Below are 17,915 nucleotides of genomic sequence, written 5' to 3'. Positions count from 1 at the left end.
CTTAGCCAGATTCTTCTAGGTTACTGGCAGCCAATCCGTATATCACATCCATTAGCTTTGACTTAAGTATAGAGTGCCAATATTGATGGAACTTCTAAAGTGCTTTCTCCCTTATAGAGGGAGAAAAGCAGTATGTAAAAATGTACTAACCTGTGATTGTTTTGACTGCCTCTTCAGGATTGTTGGCAGTGTACCAAATGCAAGAAGTTCAATTCCCCCATCAAACGGTACTGTTTCCGCTGCTGGGCCTTACGGAAAGACTGGTTCTCTGACTGCCCCAAGCTTGCTCATTCTCTCTCCACATCTCACATCGCCACAATGCAACGCAATGAGGACACGGAAGGGATAGATGTCCCAGACTGCCAAAGGACGGTGTCTGCTCCCCTTGTACGACCTAAAGATTTGTGCAGAACTGAAGTCAAAGCCCAACTAGGCCCCAGAAGGCTCATGGATTCCCTGGATCTTGCACAGAAGTGTGAAGGTGGAGAGTCTTCCCTACAGTTGGCTAAGCACAAAGAAAAGGAAGAGGAAGTGCAGTCCCTTGAGAGTAGCAAAGAATTGCTGAAGCCCTGCCTCATGTGCCAGAAGAGGCCACGGAATGGAAATATAGTCCATGGAAGGACAGCTCATCTTGTGGCTTGTTTCACATGTGCAAAAATGTTAAAAAAGGCGCGATCACCTTGCCCAGTGTGCAAGAAACAGATTCAGGTGGTGATCAGGACTTACATAGCATAAGTCTGTCATTTCTCCTGGCAAACAATAGCTACTCCCAGAATGCTATATTTTTAGACATACTTTTTTACTCCTACAGCAAGGAAACTCTCATCAAAAGAAAAATATTCTTAAGCTAAGCAATAGCAAAATGTGATGGGCAAAGTAAAATAAATAAATAAAATGGGATGGGCAAAGCAGCCACTTTCTCTACCATTTATGTAGCATGATTACCATGCAGTTAGTTGAAATAGCTGTCATGAATGGAGCTTGATAAGTTATGTGAACTACTTTAATGGAAGCCAGCTAACTGAGTGACAAAGAACTCTTGGATATTGCCACATCAACTTGACAATGTAGTCAGTAGTGTCAGTTCTGAAGCCCAGGAGTCTTGCACACCTGCATCAGTCCTTCTAGAAAACTTATTTTCCAGAGTTCAGCTGGATTTTTCCTCTGTTTAAACATCATACATTGCACATCCATAAAGAGCAAAAGGCCTTCAATCTCTGCTGAATATGTGTTTACATAGATCTGTTTTGTATATACATGTTCAATATTCTTGAGGTGTTAAGCCTAGTGTTAATTGCAGTAAACTGCCTTGAATTCCAGAGACTTATTCAGATGTTGCTGTGTGTAGAACCTACTTATAGTCAGGGTTCAGGATCACATTCACATAATTCACCAAGCATAGACTGCACCGCCTGTATCCACCCAAACATAATCCCTGTAGCGGTGCTGCCAAAGATTTGTAATTGCACCTGCTTAGAATAAGAATAGGATTCTTAAGATTGGTTTCTCCCTCCTCTGTGTATCTGGTCTGCAGCAATTGCCCCACTGTTGCTTCTTGCGCAGCCTAGCTAGTCTCCCACTCTCGTCTTTTCTATCCCATCCCAGTATGCACCTTAGGCTGTGGAATTGGTTTTCGGCAAGATTTGGAGCTTGGCTGGAGCAGTTGATAGACTCTGCAGACTAGAAGTAGGACTACCAAAATAGTTCAAGATGTGCAGGTCACTTAATCTCCCCTCCCCCTCTGTTTTTGGCACCTTTCTTTCCCATTAACCCTGCTTCAGCATTGTTTTGAAGAGACTTAGGAAGTGATGCACCTTGCACTTTAAAACATATTCAATACAACTCGACAAATACATAGCTTGGGCTCCATTTACCTCACTCTTTGGGAACATGGCAGGATTGTTCCCAGCGATGTGTCTGCTGGAGGCCCTGGAGCAACTTTAAAAGTAGCTTTAGTAGTGAGTCTTCTGCAGAAATACCCTATTTAAAAGACTATGTTATCCTCAATGTTATTGCTTTTTAATCCAGATTTTTTTTTTTACTCTCCACTTCCCTATACCTGAAGCTACACTGCATGTTATTGCTCTTTGCATTGTAGAAAGAACAGTGCACAGCACCCCTTAACTATATACTTTAATTTAGGCTGTGAAAAATGAAGAGTGGAATAACTGATGAAATTGTTACCTGGCGATTTATTGGTGGCATCATTACTTGGCTAGCTAAGTTTTGTTGGAGAAGGGGTGACTGAAAGTTTGAAACTAGAACTCGGAACCATTCCTCCTAATCAAAATATTTACTGGTGACTCCAACTTTCTGCCCCTCATCCTTCATTTCCAACTAGCTGCTTGCAGTTGACCATTGATCCTAAATGAAGGAAGGTTGAAAACTTAGCAGTATCAACCTGTTTCCCCCATAATTGCTCTGCTGGTATCAGTCACATACCACTGATAAATGCAGGTGTTTTTATTACAGATATTTATGATACAATTACTGCTTTTTAGTTTTCTAGTTGCACACCTTTGCATGCTAACCTGAAAGCAGAAAAAGAAAAGGTCACTTATTTCTCCCTTTCCATCATTTCCCTTTAATGTAAGAAGCTAACTTAAGCTGAGTATATGCTAATATAAGTTGCCTTGCCCTCACTTCCTCAGTGACGCTTTTAACGGCTGTATACCAGCTGTATGTCAGAGTCTTAGTGTTTTTATGAAGATGATGCATCTTGCTAAAGGGCCCTTTAACTAGTGGATAGCTCCTGAGAGCAGAAGAGGAAGCTGTTTTCAGCTTTAGTTATCTGTCTTGTGATCAGTTTGGAGTATAGTGTTTCAGATACTGTTAGCCGTTTTCCCAATAAGTTTTTTTTTAAACAGTTGTCTGATCTCTAAATAGTTTGACCCTAGTTCTTTTGTGAAGAGTGCATGTTTTGTGGGACGAGGCAGACTGCAACACTATTTTCTTGCTCTGTTTTGAAACTGTACTGAGTGTTATAACATATATGTTTGTGAAGAGGGTGAGTGTCTTTTTGGTTCAGTTTATGTATACTATCTCCCTTTAGCCAGAAGTTTTTATCCTCTGCCAACTCTTAAAGTGGTGGCCCTCTTTGGTACTAATAACAAATAGAGCAACTATTTAAGTATTGTACTTGAATAGAGCAACTGTCTATTTAACCTAGCATGGTATCTCTTACAATGGTGGTCTTCCCTTGTAGATCCTAGTACTTGTAAGCCATTTTGGGACAGGGAACCATTATGCCTTTTTTCTTCAAGAGCTTTTTGTGTTTTGAAAATAAGCTTCTAAATAACAGACTCCATTCTGCTGAACTGTGTGCATAACTAGTTCTTAGTTGGCTGCTACTACCTGAAAATGCAAGCCATTCCACAGCCAACTGTGTGGCTGGAGGAGCCCCAGATTTGCCCACAGTACTCAGCTGTTGAATCTTAGCAAATAGCTTTTGAAGAATAAATTAACTATTTACCAAGTGTTAATTTAAGACACTAGAGTAACCAGTATTTCAGTCTATTTGCATAACACAGATGATTCACTTTTGAGCAGAAAGAGCAGTTAATAATCTAGAAGGGTTAACCATGTGGAGGGAAGATTTGACAGGCAAGCTAAGTAAACCAGATGTTTAAAATGGACTATGTTTAAAATGTTTAAAATGGACTAAAATTATGTCCTTTTGTAACCTGTTAACCAGAAGGGCTGGTTACCCAGCTTTCTTATGTTGTAACTGTGAGAACTGACAGATAAAACATTTTCCCAAGCTTCTTATGAGGCAAAGTGATCCACCTCCATATATCATCCCTAGTTTATGAATACTTGGTGTCTCTGAAAAACGAGCCTCCTAAAACACCAAGCTACAAGCACAGAGGTCTGAAGATGAACTAGGGAAATCCTATAAGGTTGTCTTCAAGAACAGTCAAAAGTACTGATAAACTAGACTTGTATGCATATTAAACATTTACATTGCTTTAAACTTAAACTTGTATGAACAGTAAACTTCTGAACACTAGATTCTAGTGGCAGACCAGATGCTACATTTGACATGGGGTACAACTGAGAATGACAGCCCCAAAGAGTCCTGTTTCTCCTAGTGTCATGATGTCAACATATCTCATTCTCACCCCATGCCTTAAATGCCACTGGCAGTGATGGAGAAATGACATGGGTAAGTATGCCTAAATGTTACAGGGTAGAGAAGGACATGGCAATGTTCTCCACAGTAGCACGGTGTCGTCATGTCTAATTCTGCTGTAAAACTTGGGCAGATTCCTCTTGCCTGTTTTAGTTGTCTATTTCTTTTGTTCTCATATATTGGAAAATTGTGGGGAGGGCTGGAAATGGTTTTACTCTAAGGGTGATTCTATAGTCCCAAGTGGCCCTCTACTTTGTACTGTTTTGTCATTGTTTGAAGTGAAAATTTCGCAAATGATTTTTTAAAAACTGCAGTGCTACCCTACTCTCTGACAATCAGATTTGTGTCATATGGAAAATGTTTGAATAGCTCTTCCTAAATTTCATATCTGAGATGGATTCATTACTGAGCAGCAAAGAACATGGTACATTACCTTATTTCCAATCAGATCTGTTAAATGCTTACTGCACAACAGCAGCACTGGCAACCTCATCAAATGCTGCAAACCTCAAGAGAGAAGCTATACATGAAGCCTCTGTTTTCAGCACCAAGAAATAAATTCCTCCACAACTGCCTGTTAAGAGGATCTCTGACCTTAAACACAACTACTCAGCTTTATTAAAATATTGAATACATTTACAGCTTAAACTTTAACAAGAGGTCTTCTGGTGTATTCATTGTCCCTAACTAATGCTGGCTTCTTCCTTGTCATACCAGTGGTTATGAAATGATTTCCAAGACCTGTATTGCATGTTTGCTGCATGAGCACGAGAACTAGAGTGCAGCTTAGGGTCTCCAGCCTTGTCAGATAATGTGTTGTAGACATTTTTTTAAAGGATTCTGTTGAAAGCCCCCTCAGGTACCCATAAAGCAGAACATCTGGAGAAACAAAGGTTTAGCAATGCTGATGAGAGGAGGATGGTTACTACCCCTTTCATCCCTTATATTTATACTTTTCTTGAATGGGTAGTATTGTTGATGTAAACTGCATAAAGTTTTGAGATACAAGAGTCACAAACATACATCATTAGATGTAATAATGAAGCAGGTTATAGACACAAATTTACCCCTTTTTAAAAGGTGTCACAGGACAGTTTCAGTTCTTGAAGAAACAGTTTTGTTAACATGCTATTCACACAGATTAATCTGTATTCCTATTCTAGTTTGTCTCATTGTCTGAATGTACAAAAATATGAACTAAATGAAAATGCAAATAAAGCTGCAGCAACTAGAACAGAACTTCAGGAAAATGTCAGAAAATGCTATTATATGCTTCCCATTTTTCCACCTTACAAATTTAAAATTCTGGTGCATTATCCATTGTGATTTTTATCTGTTTATTAATTTTAAATGTGTTATATTTTATATTTTAATTTGTATACAACCTAGAGATTTCTACATCAGGTGGTATAGAAATTCAATAAATTTATTATAATTTTTTTTTCCAAAGATCGTGTTGAAGACTGGTGTGTTTGTAATCTGTTTAGACATGCATAGGTTGAATAGGTATTACAGAGCACAAACTTAGTTCAGGGACAATTACAAGGGTAACAGATTTAGGTGTTATTCTTTCAGTGAGTGTAGCTGTAAGCAGATTCTCAAGTTAAAATTATATACTCACTGGACAGAACTGCTAATAAGGTCATATTTTTATAACATCCTTAAATGTTATAGTATCTGAAACATGCAAAATACATGGGCAATGGAATCACTTTTTGGACATAACAGAATCAGAAAATCTGTACATTTCAGACACTATAATATTTGGAACATGGAACTGCCCTCAGGCACTAGATTCCTAGCACCAGCAATACTCCTCCAACCCCTACCAGCTGTTGCTCTGTCTGAAACATCATAACTGAAAGCCTACTTCAAATTAAAAACTTCAATTTCATCTTTCCTTACCCTTGCTTGACACATCCAAAGAGGTTTCACAGCAGTCTCCTGCAGGTGGATGCAAGTTTGACCATCCAAGCGGTCAAGGTGATGTACTGCACTGATTGAGTACTAACGCTGACTGTTAATAAGAAGCTTTACATCAGTATGACTTGTAACAAAACCTTTTTGTCCCTGAAAATCATTTGAGGCACAAGTCCATTGTTCTAGTACTAAGAGTGCCTTCTAACGTTCTAATAGTGAGATTGAGTCTAAATCCAAAATTACAGGAAATGTGTTTTAACTGGCTTATATAAATAGCTACAAAGAACTAGGATTTAACTATAATAAATGGGTTGCTGCTTGTGTCCTTTGCTTTAGTCTTAGATATGATCATTACTAGAGATGTGCACAATTTTTTTTCATTTGATTTGTGCCCAAATCTGGGGAAATTAATAGGAGGGATCCAAATCTTGAATTGATTGGAATCAAATCAGGCACGATTCAATTGTCTCCAAATCACCCAAATCAGCTAGATTCGGGTACAAATCAATTTGTACCTGAATCAATTTGCACATCTCTAATCATTACATGTGCAGATGGGTTAATGTGCTTTCTCTCCAACTCTGAAGTGCACAGGACTGGTGGCTGAAATGAGTGTACTTGCCCATGTGTTGTCAAAGATGGCTAGAAACACAGTTGGTAGCTGAAATATTTGATGTGCATTTATATATTATCCACACTGTTGCAAAAAAGCTAACTTAATCTTCAAGCTCCCTTTGTTTTTTTATCCCCTGAATATGTTTCTGGACAAGAGTGAATTTGTGCTGTCTACTAGTTTGTCCATAGACTTAAACAGAATACATTGCTACTTATTTGCACTATATTAAAATGTTTTTACCCAATTAAATCGACAAGGCTGTGTTCTTGATGCTGTCAAGCAAATAAACTTGCAATCATTTTGCAGTGGTTTGTTTAACTTAGATGTCATTTCCCCATCTTGTTCTAAATGGAAGCATAACAAATAGCTACCCGAGAAAAATTTATAAGCTGCCCAAGAGGCCATTTGCTCCAGCATCTAGTTTCCAATAGTTGCAGATATATAAGAACAGCCCTGCTGGATCAGCCCAAGGCCCATCTCGTCCAGCATCCTGTTTCACGCAGTGGCCCACTGGATGCTATTAGAAGCCTACTGTCAGGAGCTGAGGGCATGCGCTCTCTCTCTCTCTCTCCTGCTGTTACTTTCCTGCAACTGGTACTCAGAGGCCTCTGGGAAGGCCTACATTTGGGGCGCCAAGGGAATAGCACTCTTCCTGTTCCCCTCCAGCAACCGGTATTCAAAGAAATACTGCGTCTGAACCTGGAGGTTCCATTAGGTTAGTTTCCATGAAATGTAAAAAGAATTTGTCAGTGAAATATTTAGCTTCTTGGGAGCAACTTGATCATTAGCTACTCAGCATTTCTATTGTAATTATTTAATGACACAGCTTTTAAAAGGAAGACATCATAAACAATGAAATGGAGAGACAGCAAATGAGGTTTCAGTCTTAAATCAGACTTAGTTGAAATTGTAATTGTTTCTTAGAGGAAAATCTGGCTCAGATCCCTTTCAAATGAAGAGACACACATTTATTTATAATACTGACAAGCAAATACTTTCAGTTTAGTAATGCGTGTCTCGTGTGGGACATCAGTAAGCAAGAGTATTCCCTTTGCCCCCATCAATAGCATCTTATACTAAAATAGATAAATAACAATTAAAACATTTAAAAGCAGATTAAAATTAAAACTAGCATTAAAAGCCAGGCTAACAGGATGGGTTTTTAAGGCTCTCCTGAAGGCCTCCCAATAATCCTCTCACATCCACAGGGAGCATGTTCCACAATCTAGGGGCAACAACAAAGAAAGTCCAATCCCAGGTCGCCACCAGATGAACCAGTGGTACCTTCTTGATGATCTCAATGAATGGTGGGGATCTTGTAAAGAAAGGCGCTCCCTCAGATAACCCTTCTAAACTATTCAGGTTTTTAAAGGTAATAACCAGCACTTTGCACGGATATATAGAGAAGAGAGCTGGTCTTGTGGTAACAAGCATAACCTGTCCCCTTAGCTAAGCAGCGTCTGCCCTGGTTGCATATGAAAGGGAGACTAGAAGTGTGAGCACTGTAAGATATTCTCCTCAGGGGGTGCAGCAAAGGTTCCAAGTTCTCTCCTTGGCTTCTCCAAGATAGGGCTGAGTGAGATTTCTGCTTGCAACCTTGGAGAAGCTGCTGCCAGTCTGTAAAGACCATACTGAGCTAGATAGACCAATGGTCTGACTCGATATATGGCAGCTTCCTATGTGCCTACAGCCAGTGCAACTGTTTGACAACAGGCATAATGTGGTCTCTCTGGGACACCCCAAAGACTTATCTGGTTGCTGCATTTTGAACGAACTGAAATTTCTGAACTGCATACAAAGGCAACACTACACAGAGCACATTGCTGCTGGATGTTACCAGCTGGTTTACCGCTGTTTCAAGTCATTCTTAAGGAATGGGCAGAGCTGAATTGATTACAGCTGGTAAATGTGCTCCTGGCCACAGCCTTGAACTGAGGCAACATGGTGAGACCGGGATCGAAAACCACTCCCAAGCTATGATCGTGTTCTTTCTGAGGGATTGTAACCTTGAACAGGAAGTTCTATCTTGTCTTGCAAATTACAACCCCCAATAATGAGCAGCTCTATCTTGCTTGGATTCAGCTTCAGTTTATTATCCCTCATCCAGCCCCAAATGCCTGGAATTTAAGGGGCTAATGCCATTGATGACAAGGAGAAATATATACGGGGTGTCATCAGCATATTGATAACACCCAGCATCAAATCCCCTGATGAACTCACCCAGCGGTTTTGTGTAGATGTAAAAAAGCATTGGCAACAGAATGGTGCCCTGAGGGACTCCATATAGAAGCTCCCCATTTTGAAGAGCAACTTTCACCAAGTGCCACCATCTGAAGTCCATCCGAGATATAGGAGCAGAACTGCTGTAAAACAATGCCTCCTATCCCCAGATCCCTCTGGTGATCCAGAAGGATACCATGGTCAATGGTATTGAAAGCTGCTGAGAGATCCAAACGAACCAGCAGAGTCACACTCCCTCTGTTAATTCCCTGGCGAAAGTCATCTATCAGGCCGAAGGCGGCTGTCTCAACCCCATAGCCTGCTCTGAAGCCAGTTTGATCAGGGCTACTCAACTTTGGCTCTCACACAGTTGTTGGTCTACAACTCCCATAATTCCTGGCTATTGGCCACTGTGGCTGGGGGTTATGGGAGTTGCAGTCCAAAAAGAGATTGGGCGGGGGGCAAAGTGTTGCGCAGGCTTGGTCTATAATCAGTTTCCTCCAAGACTGCTTTGTCAGTCACCACCCTCTCAATTATCTTACTCAACCATGGGAGGTTGGAGACTGGCCAGAACCTCCATCTGCAAATGATCAGCTACTTAGAAGTTTGGTTTCATTAGCATAGATGTCCTGCAGAATCAGACCAAGGTTGACCTTAGGACTAAGCTAGCCAAATATTGCAAAACCTGAGTAGCTGATACCTTCTTGAAAGCAACTGGTGCTATCTAGTTGTGACTAAGCAATAATTCAGATATTTCTATAGAGAATATAGAATCACCTGAAGTATTGCTCAGTCACAACTAGATGGCACCAGCTGCTTTCAAGAGGTATCAGCTGCTCAGGTTTTGCAATATTTGGCCAGATTTCAACTTTACTAGAAAGCTTCAGTTCATCAGCATGAATATTTGTGTGCACCCTGTTGCATAAAATCCAGCAAAGGTAACCAAGGTGATCTCTTGAATTGTAGATTTCAGCAGAAACCTGAAAGGTGCAGGCATACAAAGTCACTTTCAAGAGATTAGAGAGGGCTAGACTGGCTTAATAGCAGCCATCACATCAGGGATGTGTCCCGTGCAAACTGCCAAGCAGCCTTTTTGTGTGGGGGGTTGCACTGGGTTTTAGGAGAGGCTTAAGAGCTCTTAGTATTTCACACTGGGCTTGGAAAATCCTGTTCCATTTGAAGACTACTGTGTAATAGGGATGTGCGTGAACTGGTTCCTTTTCCAGACCTCTGAACTGGTCTGGCGGTCTGCCCGGTTTGGTGGGACGGTTACCTTTTAAGGAGCAGGGAGGGTGCTCCCCACCCCACCCACCCCCGGCTGCGTTTCCCCTGCTGGCGCTGTGCCCAAGATTGCTGGCGCGAGGCAGCGTCAAACCAGAAGTGGCCGGTGCACGTGCAACCTTGGGCACAGCACCGGCAGGGGAAATGGGGGGGGGGGAGAGAGCACCCTCCCTGCTCCTTAAAGGTAACCCCCACATCCACCCCCCGCTCACCAAACCGGCCACCTGCCAGTCCATGCGCAACCTTACTGTGTAATGCAGGCCTGCACAACTCAAATGACCTGGTGGGCCGAAACCAACCGTGACTTGATTCATGGGGGCTGAGGTCAATTCTTAGGGTGCTGATTATTAGAGTAACACTTAATAACAACCAACCAACCAACCAACCAACCAACCAAATTAAAGTGAAATGAATTAAAAATGAATTTAATCAATATTTAACTTTTGATGTTCTGGCAGGCCAAGATTGATTAAATTAATATGAAATAAGTTGAATTAAAATTCATTCTAATAATATAAATATTATACTATCTGTACAAAATACATAATAAAATGCATTGTTCTTCCTTTCCACCTCTGCCAAATCATCACACATAACATGGAACACTTTTAAGGAGGAGGGAAAAAGAGAAGCTCTTCTCATAATTTTGGAAAAGAAGGGAGAAGGGGAAAGAAAGATGGAAAGGATGCAGCAGGAGGTTTGGCTTGAGAGAGAGAGAAAGAAAATGGAGCAGTCTTGGTGGGTGAGAGAGAGAGAGAGAGAGAGAGAGAGAGAGAGAGAATGAATGGAGTAGTCTTGGTGGGTGAAAGTGAGAGTGAGAGTGAGAGAGAGAGAGAGAGAGAAAATGGAGCAGTCTTGCTGGGAGAGAGAGAGAGAGAGAATGGAGTAGTCTTGGTGGGTGAGAGTGAGAGAAAGAGAGAGAGAAAGAAAATGGAGCAGTCTTGCTGGAGAGAGAGAGAGAGAGAGAGAGAGAGAGAGAGAGAGAGAGAGAGAGAGAGAGAATGAATGGAGTAGTCTTGGTGGGTGAAAGTGAGAGTGAGAGTGAGAGAGAGAGAGAGAGAGAAAATGGAGCAGTCTTGCTGGGAGAGAGAGAGAGAGAGAATGGAGTAGTCTTGGTGGGTGAGAGTGAGAGAAAGAGAGAGAGAAAGAAAATGGAGCAGTCTTGCTGGGAGAGAGAGAGAGAGAGAGAGAGAGAGAGAGAGAGAGAGAGAGAGAGAGAGAATGAATGGAGTAGTCTTGGTGGGTGAGAGAGTGAGAGTGAGAGTGAGTGAGAGAGAGAGAATGAATGAATGAATGGAGCAATCTTGGTGAGAGAGAGTCTGTTCCCCGTTCTTCCGGAGGTCCCCGTTCTCCTCCCACCACTAACAGCTTTCCCTCCCATCCCTCAGCAACGCTTTCTCTCCCTCCGTCCCTGCCATTTTTGCCCACCCCTGCCACTGGACTCCCTCGTGGGGCCACTGTCCACCGACGCCTCCTACCTCATCGTAGCTGGCCCCCCCCATTCCAGTCACCATGCAGCTGAGGAATGCCCCCGGGGCTATTTCCGCTTCCTCCCCCTGCTACTCCCCCCCCCCCAAATTCCAGCCACCGTGCAGCCAAGGAGATGGCTGTGGGAGTGTGGGTGTCCTTGCCTCCCCTCCCCCACGGCAGCGGCAGAGGCGCACGGCGACAGAATTCAGAGCGACACTCAGGCCTGCTATTTGGCCTGCTGTCGTTTTCCAACTGCGAGGCACGCCTGCGCAGTTAAGAGACTTAACTGCGCAGGCACGCCTCGCAGTTGGGAAGCAATGCCGGGCCAAATGGCAGGCCCGAGTGTCGCTCTGATTTCTGCCGCTGTGCGCTGCGCAGTGGCTGGAATTTGGGGGGAGATTTTTCTTTTAAGCAGCAGGAAGAGGAAGGGGAAATAGCCCCGGGGGCCAGGAAAAAAGGCCTCGCGGGCCACATGTTGTGCAGGTCTGGTGTAATGCATATACTGCAGTTATATGCTTAAATGTAAAGTATTCCATTGCCACAGAGTGAATTTCCTTTTAAAAAGAGAGTGCCTTCTTTGTCATCAACCCTGCTACCTGTTAACAATCTTCTGGAGAGGTCCGGTTACGGTTGCCGCCCGCTCATCTGGTGGCAACCTGGGACCAGGCTTTCTCTGTGGTTGCCTTGGGGCTCTGGAATATGCTCCCTGTTGAAATAAAAGCATCTCCTTCTCTGTTTGTTTTCAGGAAGACCCTCAAGACTCACCAGTTCTCGCAGGCTTTTAATTAGGATTAATTTCAATAATTTGTTTTAATAACTGTTTTATGCTAGTGTTTTTATTGTGTGTTGTGGATTTTAATCTGTGACTTTTTCTATTGTGTTATGTTTTGTACACTGCTTAGATATGTATACATTAGGTGGTATAAAATATGATAAATAATAAATAATTGTAGCATCACAAGAGTAAATGATTTGTTTTTGCAGTGTTTTCTACTTTGTGTCTTCTGAATGTTATGGTTTTGTGAATGGAGGAAAAGTATAGGGAGGTGGTTGGCACAATACAGTGTAACTGGCCTTGGACACGTGACTAGGAACATGAGTGTGTACATAGCATGCCCGCTCCCAGTGTGATGTTCCAGTTTTCACAGTAGCACAGGTAATGGTTCATGTGAACCAACCCTCACACACTATATACTACTTTAATGTAATGAATGAATGGCAACCCCATGTGAAGATGAGTGTGCTGGTCTTGTGGTAGCAAGCATGACTTGTCCCCTTAGCTAAGCCCTGGTTGCATATGAATGGGAGACTAGAAGTGTGAACACTGTAAGATATTCCCCTCAGGGGATGGAGCTGATCTGGGAAGAGCAGAAGGTTCCAAGTTCCCTCCCTGGCATCTCCAAGTTAGGGCTGAGAGAGATTCCTGCCTGCAACCTTGGAGAAGCTGCTGCCAGTCTCTGTGTGTAGACAATACTGAGCTACAGTAGATAGACCAATGGACTGACTCTGTATATGGCAGCTTCCTACATTCCTATGTTCCATGTGGGCTGGGCCAGTTCAGATGCATTGCTGGACAAAGTGGGCCAGAATCTTCCAAAATGACAACCATCCATTTCTCATTGCTTACCAAGGTTTCAAATTAGCCCTTACCTAGCCAAATTACAATCAAGGGTTTCCCCTCTTTTCCCCACTGGCATTTTCATTGAGCTGCCTTCTGCTTTCCACACTCATGGTGCAATGCTATCCTTGTTTAAGTAGTCCCAGAGTATGGTGTAAGGGCACATGATACAGCCAATCTGGCTCACGCTAAGAAGGTCTTGGTGTGATCCGTGCCTGGATGAGAAACCCATGCATGCCAATTTTGGGGGTGGGGCTTTAGCTCCGTGGCAGAGTCAGGTTCAGTCCAGGTAGGGCTGGAAAAGAACTCCTGCCTGAAGCCTTGTAGCAGGTGCTGACCTAGACGGAACAATGATCTGATTTGATATAAGGCAGACTCCTATGTCCCTAAATTCTGCTGGATTCAGTGGGGCTTACTCCCAAGCGAGTCTTCCTAGGATTTCAGCCTTGAGTCATTCCTTATTTCTTCCTCATGCTGTGGCCCTGTTCATTCTTTTGGTGCTTATTTCCTTTCAAAAGAAAGATAGCTTCTATATTTTCCCCACTAAACCCATCTGAATTGTCCTGTTGTATGTCTTTTTCTCCAGCTCTTCAAATATCAGGCTGGGCCATGGGAAGGAATGGGATGTATTTCTATAAACTTGTATTGCTGCTTTTGCCAACAGCTCCAATGGCAGGAACATTTCCATTATAACCATTTCTGGCTGAATAGAAGCCATCTGTCCCTGGATTGCCTTTTAGGTGCAGCGAGTTTTCTCTCTTTAAAGTCAGATGAGAATTTATTAGAGTGTGATGGAATTGTTCACCTCGGCATCTGACTTGACAATGAGGTCTTGTCAAATAATTTCCCCCAGTCTCCTCCCCTCCCCTTGTGCATCCACTTTGTACTGAAGAGAAGAGAATATACAGCTGTGGATTCTCTCCACACAGACTCATCCAATGATACTCGACGTCCGCAAGTGCTACTGCCATACATCCTTAAAAACTGGTGTATTTGAGAGAGAGAGAGAGAGAGAGAGAGAGAGAGAGAGAGACCAAAACAAACAGAACACACTCTCTCTCTCTCTCTCTGCAAGGAACAGGCCAAAATCCTGGCTTCTGCCAATAGCATTTGCTTTTGACATAATGTGCCCATTATGTTAGTGCTTAAGAATCCTAGTAGATCCAGGATCTCCTATTAAGTGCTGTGCAAAGACCAGAAGACACTCTTGGCCCCAGAAGGCCTTTAATGTGGGGAAGAGCCCTTCTCATTGGAGTTCCAAAGCTGTGGAACTCGCTGCTTTGGTAGATCAGAGCGGCCTCCCTCCTCATGGCACTTGCACACTGGAATAAAACACTCTTTCTGACAGGCTTATGTTTGGGCAGGCTCTCAAATTTGCTGTTTTAATTTGCTGCTGGTTATTGGCTGGCCATTGGGTCTGTCTTTGTCATGTTTAGCTTACTGTATGGCTGTTCTAACATGTTAGCTGTCTTGAACTTATTTTTGTGAGTTGAAAGGCAGGAGGCAGAGATTTTAATAACGGATAAAAGCCATACATTTTGAGATGGTAAGAATAACTTTATGCGCAGTAGCTAAAATGTACTGGCTATCCAGGCAAATATCTCATAAGTGCTCAAAGAAAGTTAGTGTGTAATCAGTTGGTGGTAAGAAGTGTATGCTTATTGTTTATTATTTATTTATCATATTTATAGGCCATCTGATATATGTATCCCTAGGTGTTGTGCATGGTTTAAGAATACAACCATAAAAACAGAATAAACCCAGTTTTACAGAGTAAAAGCAATTAAGGAACAGTTTAAAAACATCTCTGTATAGAAAAGCCCTAGATTGTATGTGGCAAGCCCTGGGCTTAACCAGTCAGCAGTGACATTGGAGGCCCAATTGGGGTGTGCATGGGCGGGGCTACAGAGGCCAGTGGGCTTCCTTGGTGGTGAAGTCTCGGTGTCATGCGAGTGGCCAAGGCGGTGGCAGCGAGGAAGGGCCTGGTGAACCGCCACCGCTGCTGCTGCTCGGGGCTACCAAGGCCATTGGTGACGGCAGGCAGGCAATGGCCTGGGCCCATCAGCATTCTGAGGGGAGCGAGCAGCCATGGTGGCAGCAGGGAAAGGCCTGGTCAATAGCCACTGCTGCTTGGGGCTATCAAGGCCATTGGAGGAGGGAGGTAGGCAGGCAGTTGAGGGACGGGCCTGGGCCCATCAGCAGCCTGAGGGGAATGAGCGGCCATGGTGATGGCCACAAGGAAGGGCCTGGTCAACTGCTACTGCTGCTGCAGATGCTTGGGGCTACTGAGGTACGGACCCGGGCCTGTCAGCGGCCTGAGTGGAACGAGCGGTCATGGTAGCAGCAGCAGCGGTGGCAGTAGCAAGGAAGGGCCTGGTCAACTGCCACTGCTCCTGTGGGGAGGAGAGGAGAGGAGCAGGATTGAGGCTTGGGTGAAGGTGGGGAGGTTTCTGTGGTTAGGGGGCTGTGGCTTGGCCAATCAACGCCGGTGACACAGCCACAACCAAGAGGGGTGAGGGGGATGGAAGCAACAAGATGGAGGTGGAGCAGGAGTGAGGCTCAGGTGAGGGTGGAAAGGTCTCGGGGTAAGGGGGGTCTGGTGGGGGGTGAGGGAGGCAATCAGGTACTAGCACACAGATGCTCTGCATGAGCTAAGCTATTGGGCCCAGAAACTATGAGTTATGATGAACTATCGTACCATCCATTGTTGCCTTCCATCTTGGAAGGCAAACTGTATGTCGGCACAGAATGCACTCTTTGAGGCATGGGGCTGTAGCAGAGTTGGAGAGCATCTGCTTTGCTTGCAGAAGCTCCCAGCTTCAATCCCTGGTGTTTCCAGATAGGGTTGGGGAAATCCTACCTAGAAAATCTACCTGGAGAATCTACCTTTCCAGTGCCTGGACAGCCATTGCCGGGCAGTGTAAACAATGCTAAGCTAGATGGATCAGTGGTCTGACCGGACAGCTTTCTATGTTCCAAAGTTTTAGCTTGAAAGATCATTACAGGTATTATCTACAGTGGGATAGTAATTATTGCAACATGGTGGCTTCCATGCCAAATTGAAGGCAGAGTAACTAACCCCTACCACATATGGAGTTACCTGGTAATTCAGGAGCTGCCTGCCTGTTTTCTGTTTTGAATCATATGTTGAAGATTCTTCCTGAAAGCCGAAGGAGCTATTTCACATTCCATTTCAGGGAGTTGTGCACAGAGGGAAGAGGAAGTTCCTTGTATAACTTGGGCTGCCTCATTCTTGACATCTCCGGTTTGAACAAACTGCAAATGAGGCAGCAGGAACTTGTTTGGTGATAAGAATCTTCTGAAGAATGAGTCTGTTTGAGCAATGTGTGTTCTTGAAGTTTTACTGTGTTCCATTTTATTTCCTGCTTTCCAGCTGTCAGCTACACTGATGGCTTTGTGATTAATGTTGATGCTGTATCTTCTGTGTTGTTTGCAGGGCTTCTGATGTCACCAGAATTCTTTTTGAAATTAAAGTGACTTGCTGTATGTCAGTGAATATTGCATGTGGTCTTGCTGGAACTGGAATTTCTTCACAGATGCTATAGTACAAGAGGAGGTCTGTTACTTTAGCTAATGAAGGTCTGAGGAGAGTAGTCAGTAATAAAAAGTAACCTGTGATAAAGCCAGCCGTTCTTAGGGATATATAACCCCAAATAACATGGTTGCTCACGGGGTTAGGAAAAGGCCCAAGGCAGCAGCAATTAGAGAGGAACAGAGAACCATCATAGTGCCATCCTAATGGCAGGTTACCTAAAGTTCTCTCTTATATTGCAAACCAGTTCTTTATTAATTGGCAAGAGATGTTGATCTCTTGCCACACACACAGACTGTTCTCCCTATAGCTCAATGCACTTAAACACTTAATGGGGAGTGCTGAAAACTAGTAGCCAGGATTCATGAAACTATTGCCATAAGCCAAACACTTAAACTAATTTTGCTCACAGTAGTCCAGGCCTGCTCAACTTAGCCCCGCCCCCAGCTGTTTTTGAACTACAACTCCCATAATCCCCCAGCCAGTGGCCAATAGCCAGGGGTTATGGGAACTGTAGGCCAACATCTGCAGGAGGGCCGAAGTTGAGCAGCCCTGCAATAGTCCCTTATGCCAAAATGCTTTTAAAATCGAGGTGTGTGTGTCCAAAATAGTTTAGGAACATGGGAAGCTGTCAAGTACTGAGTCAGAGCATTGGTCCAGCTAGCTCAGTATTGTCAACACTGACTGGCAGTGGCTCACCAAAGTTTCAGGCAAGAGTCTCTCCCAGTCCTACCTGGAGATGCCAGGGAGTGAACCTGGGACCTTCTGTATGTAAGCATGCAGGTGCTCTTTCAATGAGCCATGACCCATCCACTAAGGGGAAAAACTTATAGCGCTCACATGTGGTCACCTACCCAAATGCAAACCAGGGCAGACTTCATGCTCACTACCACAAGACCAGCTCTCCTCCCTAAGTGATATGGTATCAGCTGTTCCAAAAAGAAATGTCAAATTCCACTGGGTTAGCAGAAGCCCTTTGCCCGAGAGGCAAAACTGAAGCAACCATTGGAGTCTTGTTTCATAAATTTTGCTCCCTACTAATAATGGTTCATGTGCCCTTTGGTGCAGTCAAGACTACAATACAGTATACAAGATTCAAATGAGA

General features: G+C 43.5%; 1 protein-coding gene across 3 annotated transcripts in view; it reads left to right on the top strand.

Moving 5' to 3' along the window:
• The window catches only part of MDM4 (MDM4 regulator of p53), a 41,393-nt gene extending 35,812 nt beyond the window's left edge, over positions 1 to 5,581 (top strand). For all 3 annotated transcript variants that reach the window (XM_053246760.1, XM_053246757.1, XM_053246758.1), the window contains exon 11: positions 178 to 5,581. In XM_053246760.1, the coding sequence (XP_053102735.1) occupies positions 178 to 735 (558 nt within the window). In that variant the 3' untranslated portion in view covers positions 736 to 5,581. The remainder of the gene's footprint in view (positions 1 to 177) is intronic.
• Positions 5,582 to 17,915: the final 12,334 nt, after the last annotated feature.

Source organism: Hemicordylus capensis, chromosome 4 (genome assembly GCF_027244095.1).
Source record: "Hemicordylus capensis ecotype Gifberg chromosome 4, rHemCap1.1.pri, whole genome shotgun sequence".
In the NCBI taxonomy this organism is placed as follows: domain Eukaryota; kingdom Metazoa; phylum Chordata; class Lepidosauria; order Squamata; family Cordylidae; genus Hemicordylus; species Hemicordylus capensis.
This window is presented reverse-complemented; position numbering and strand designations above follow the sequence as displayed.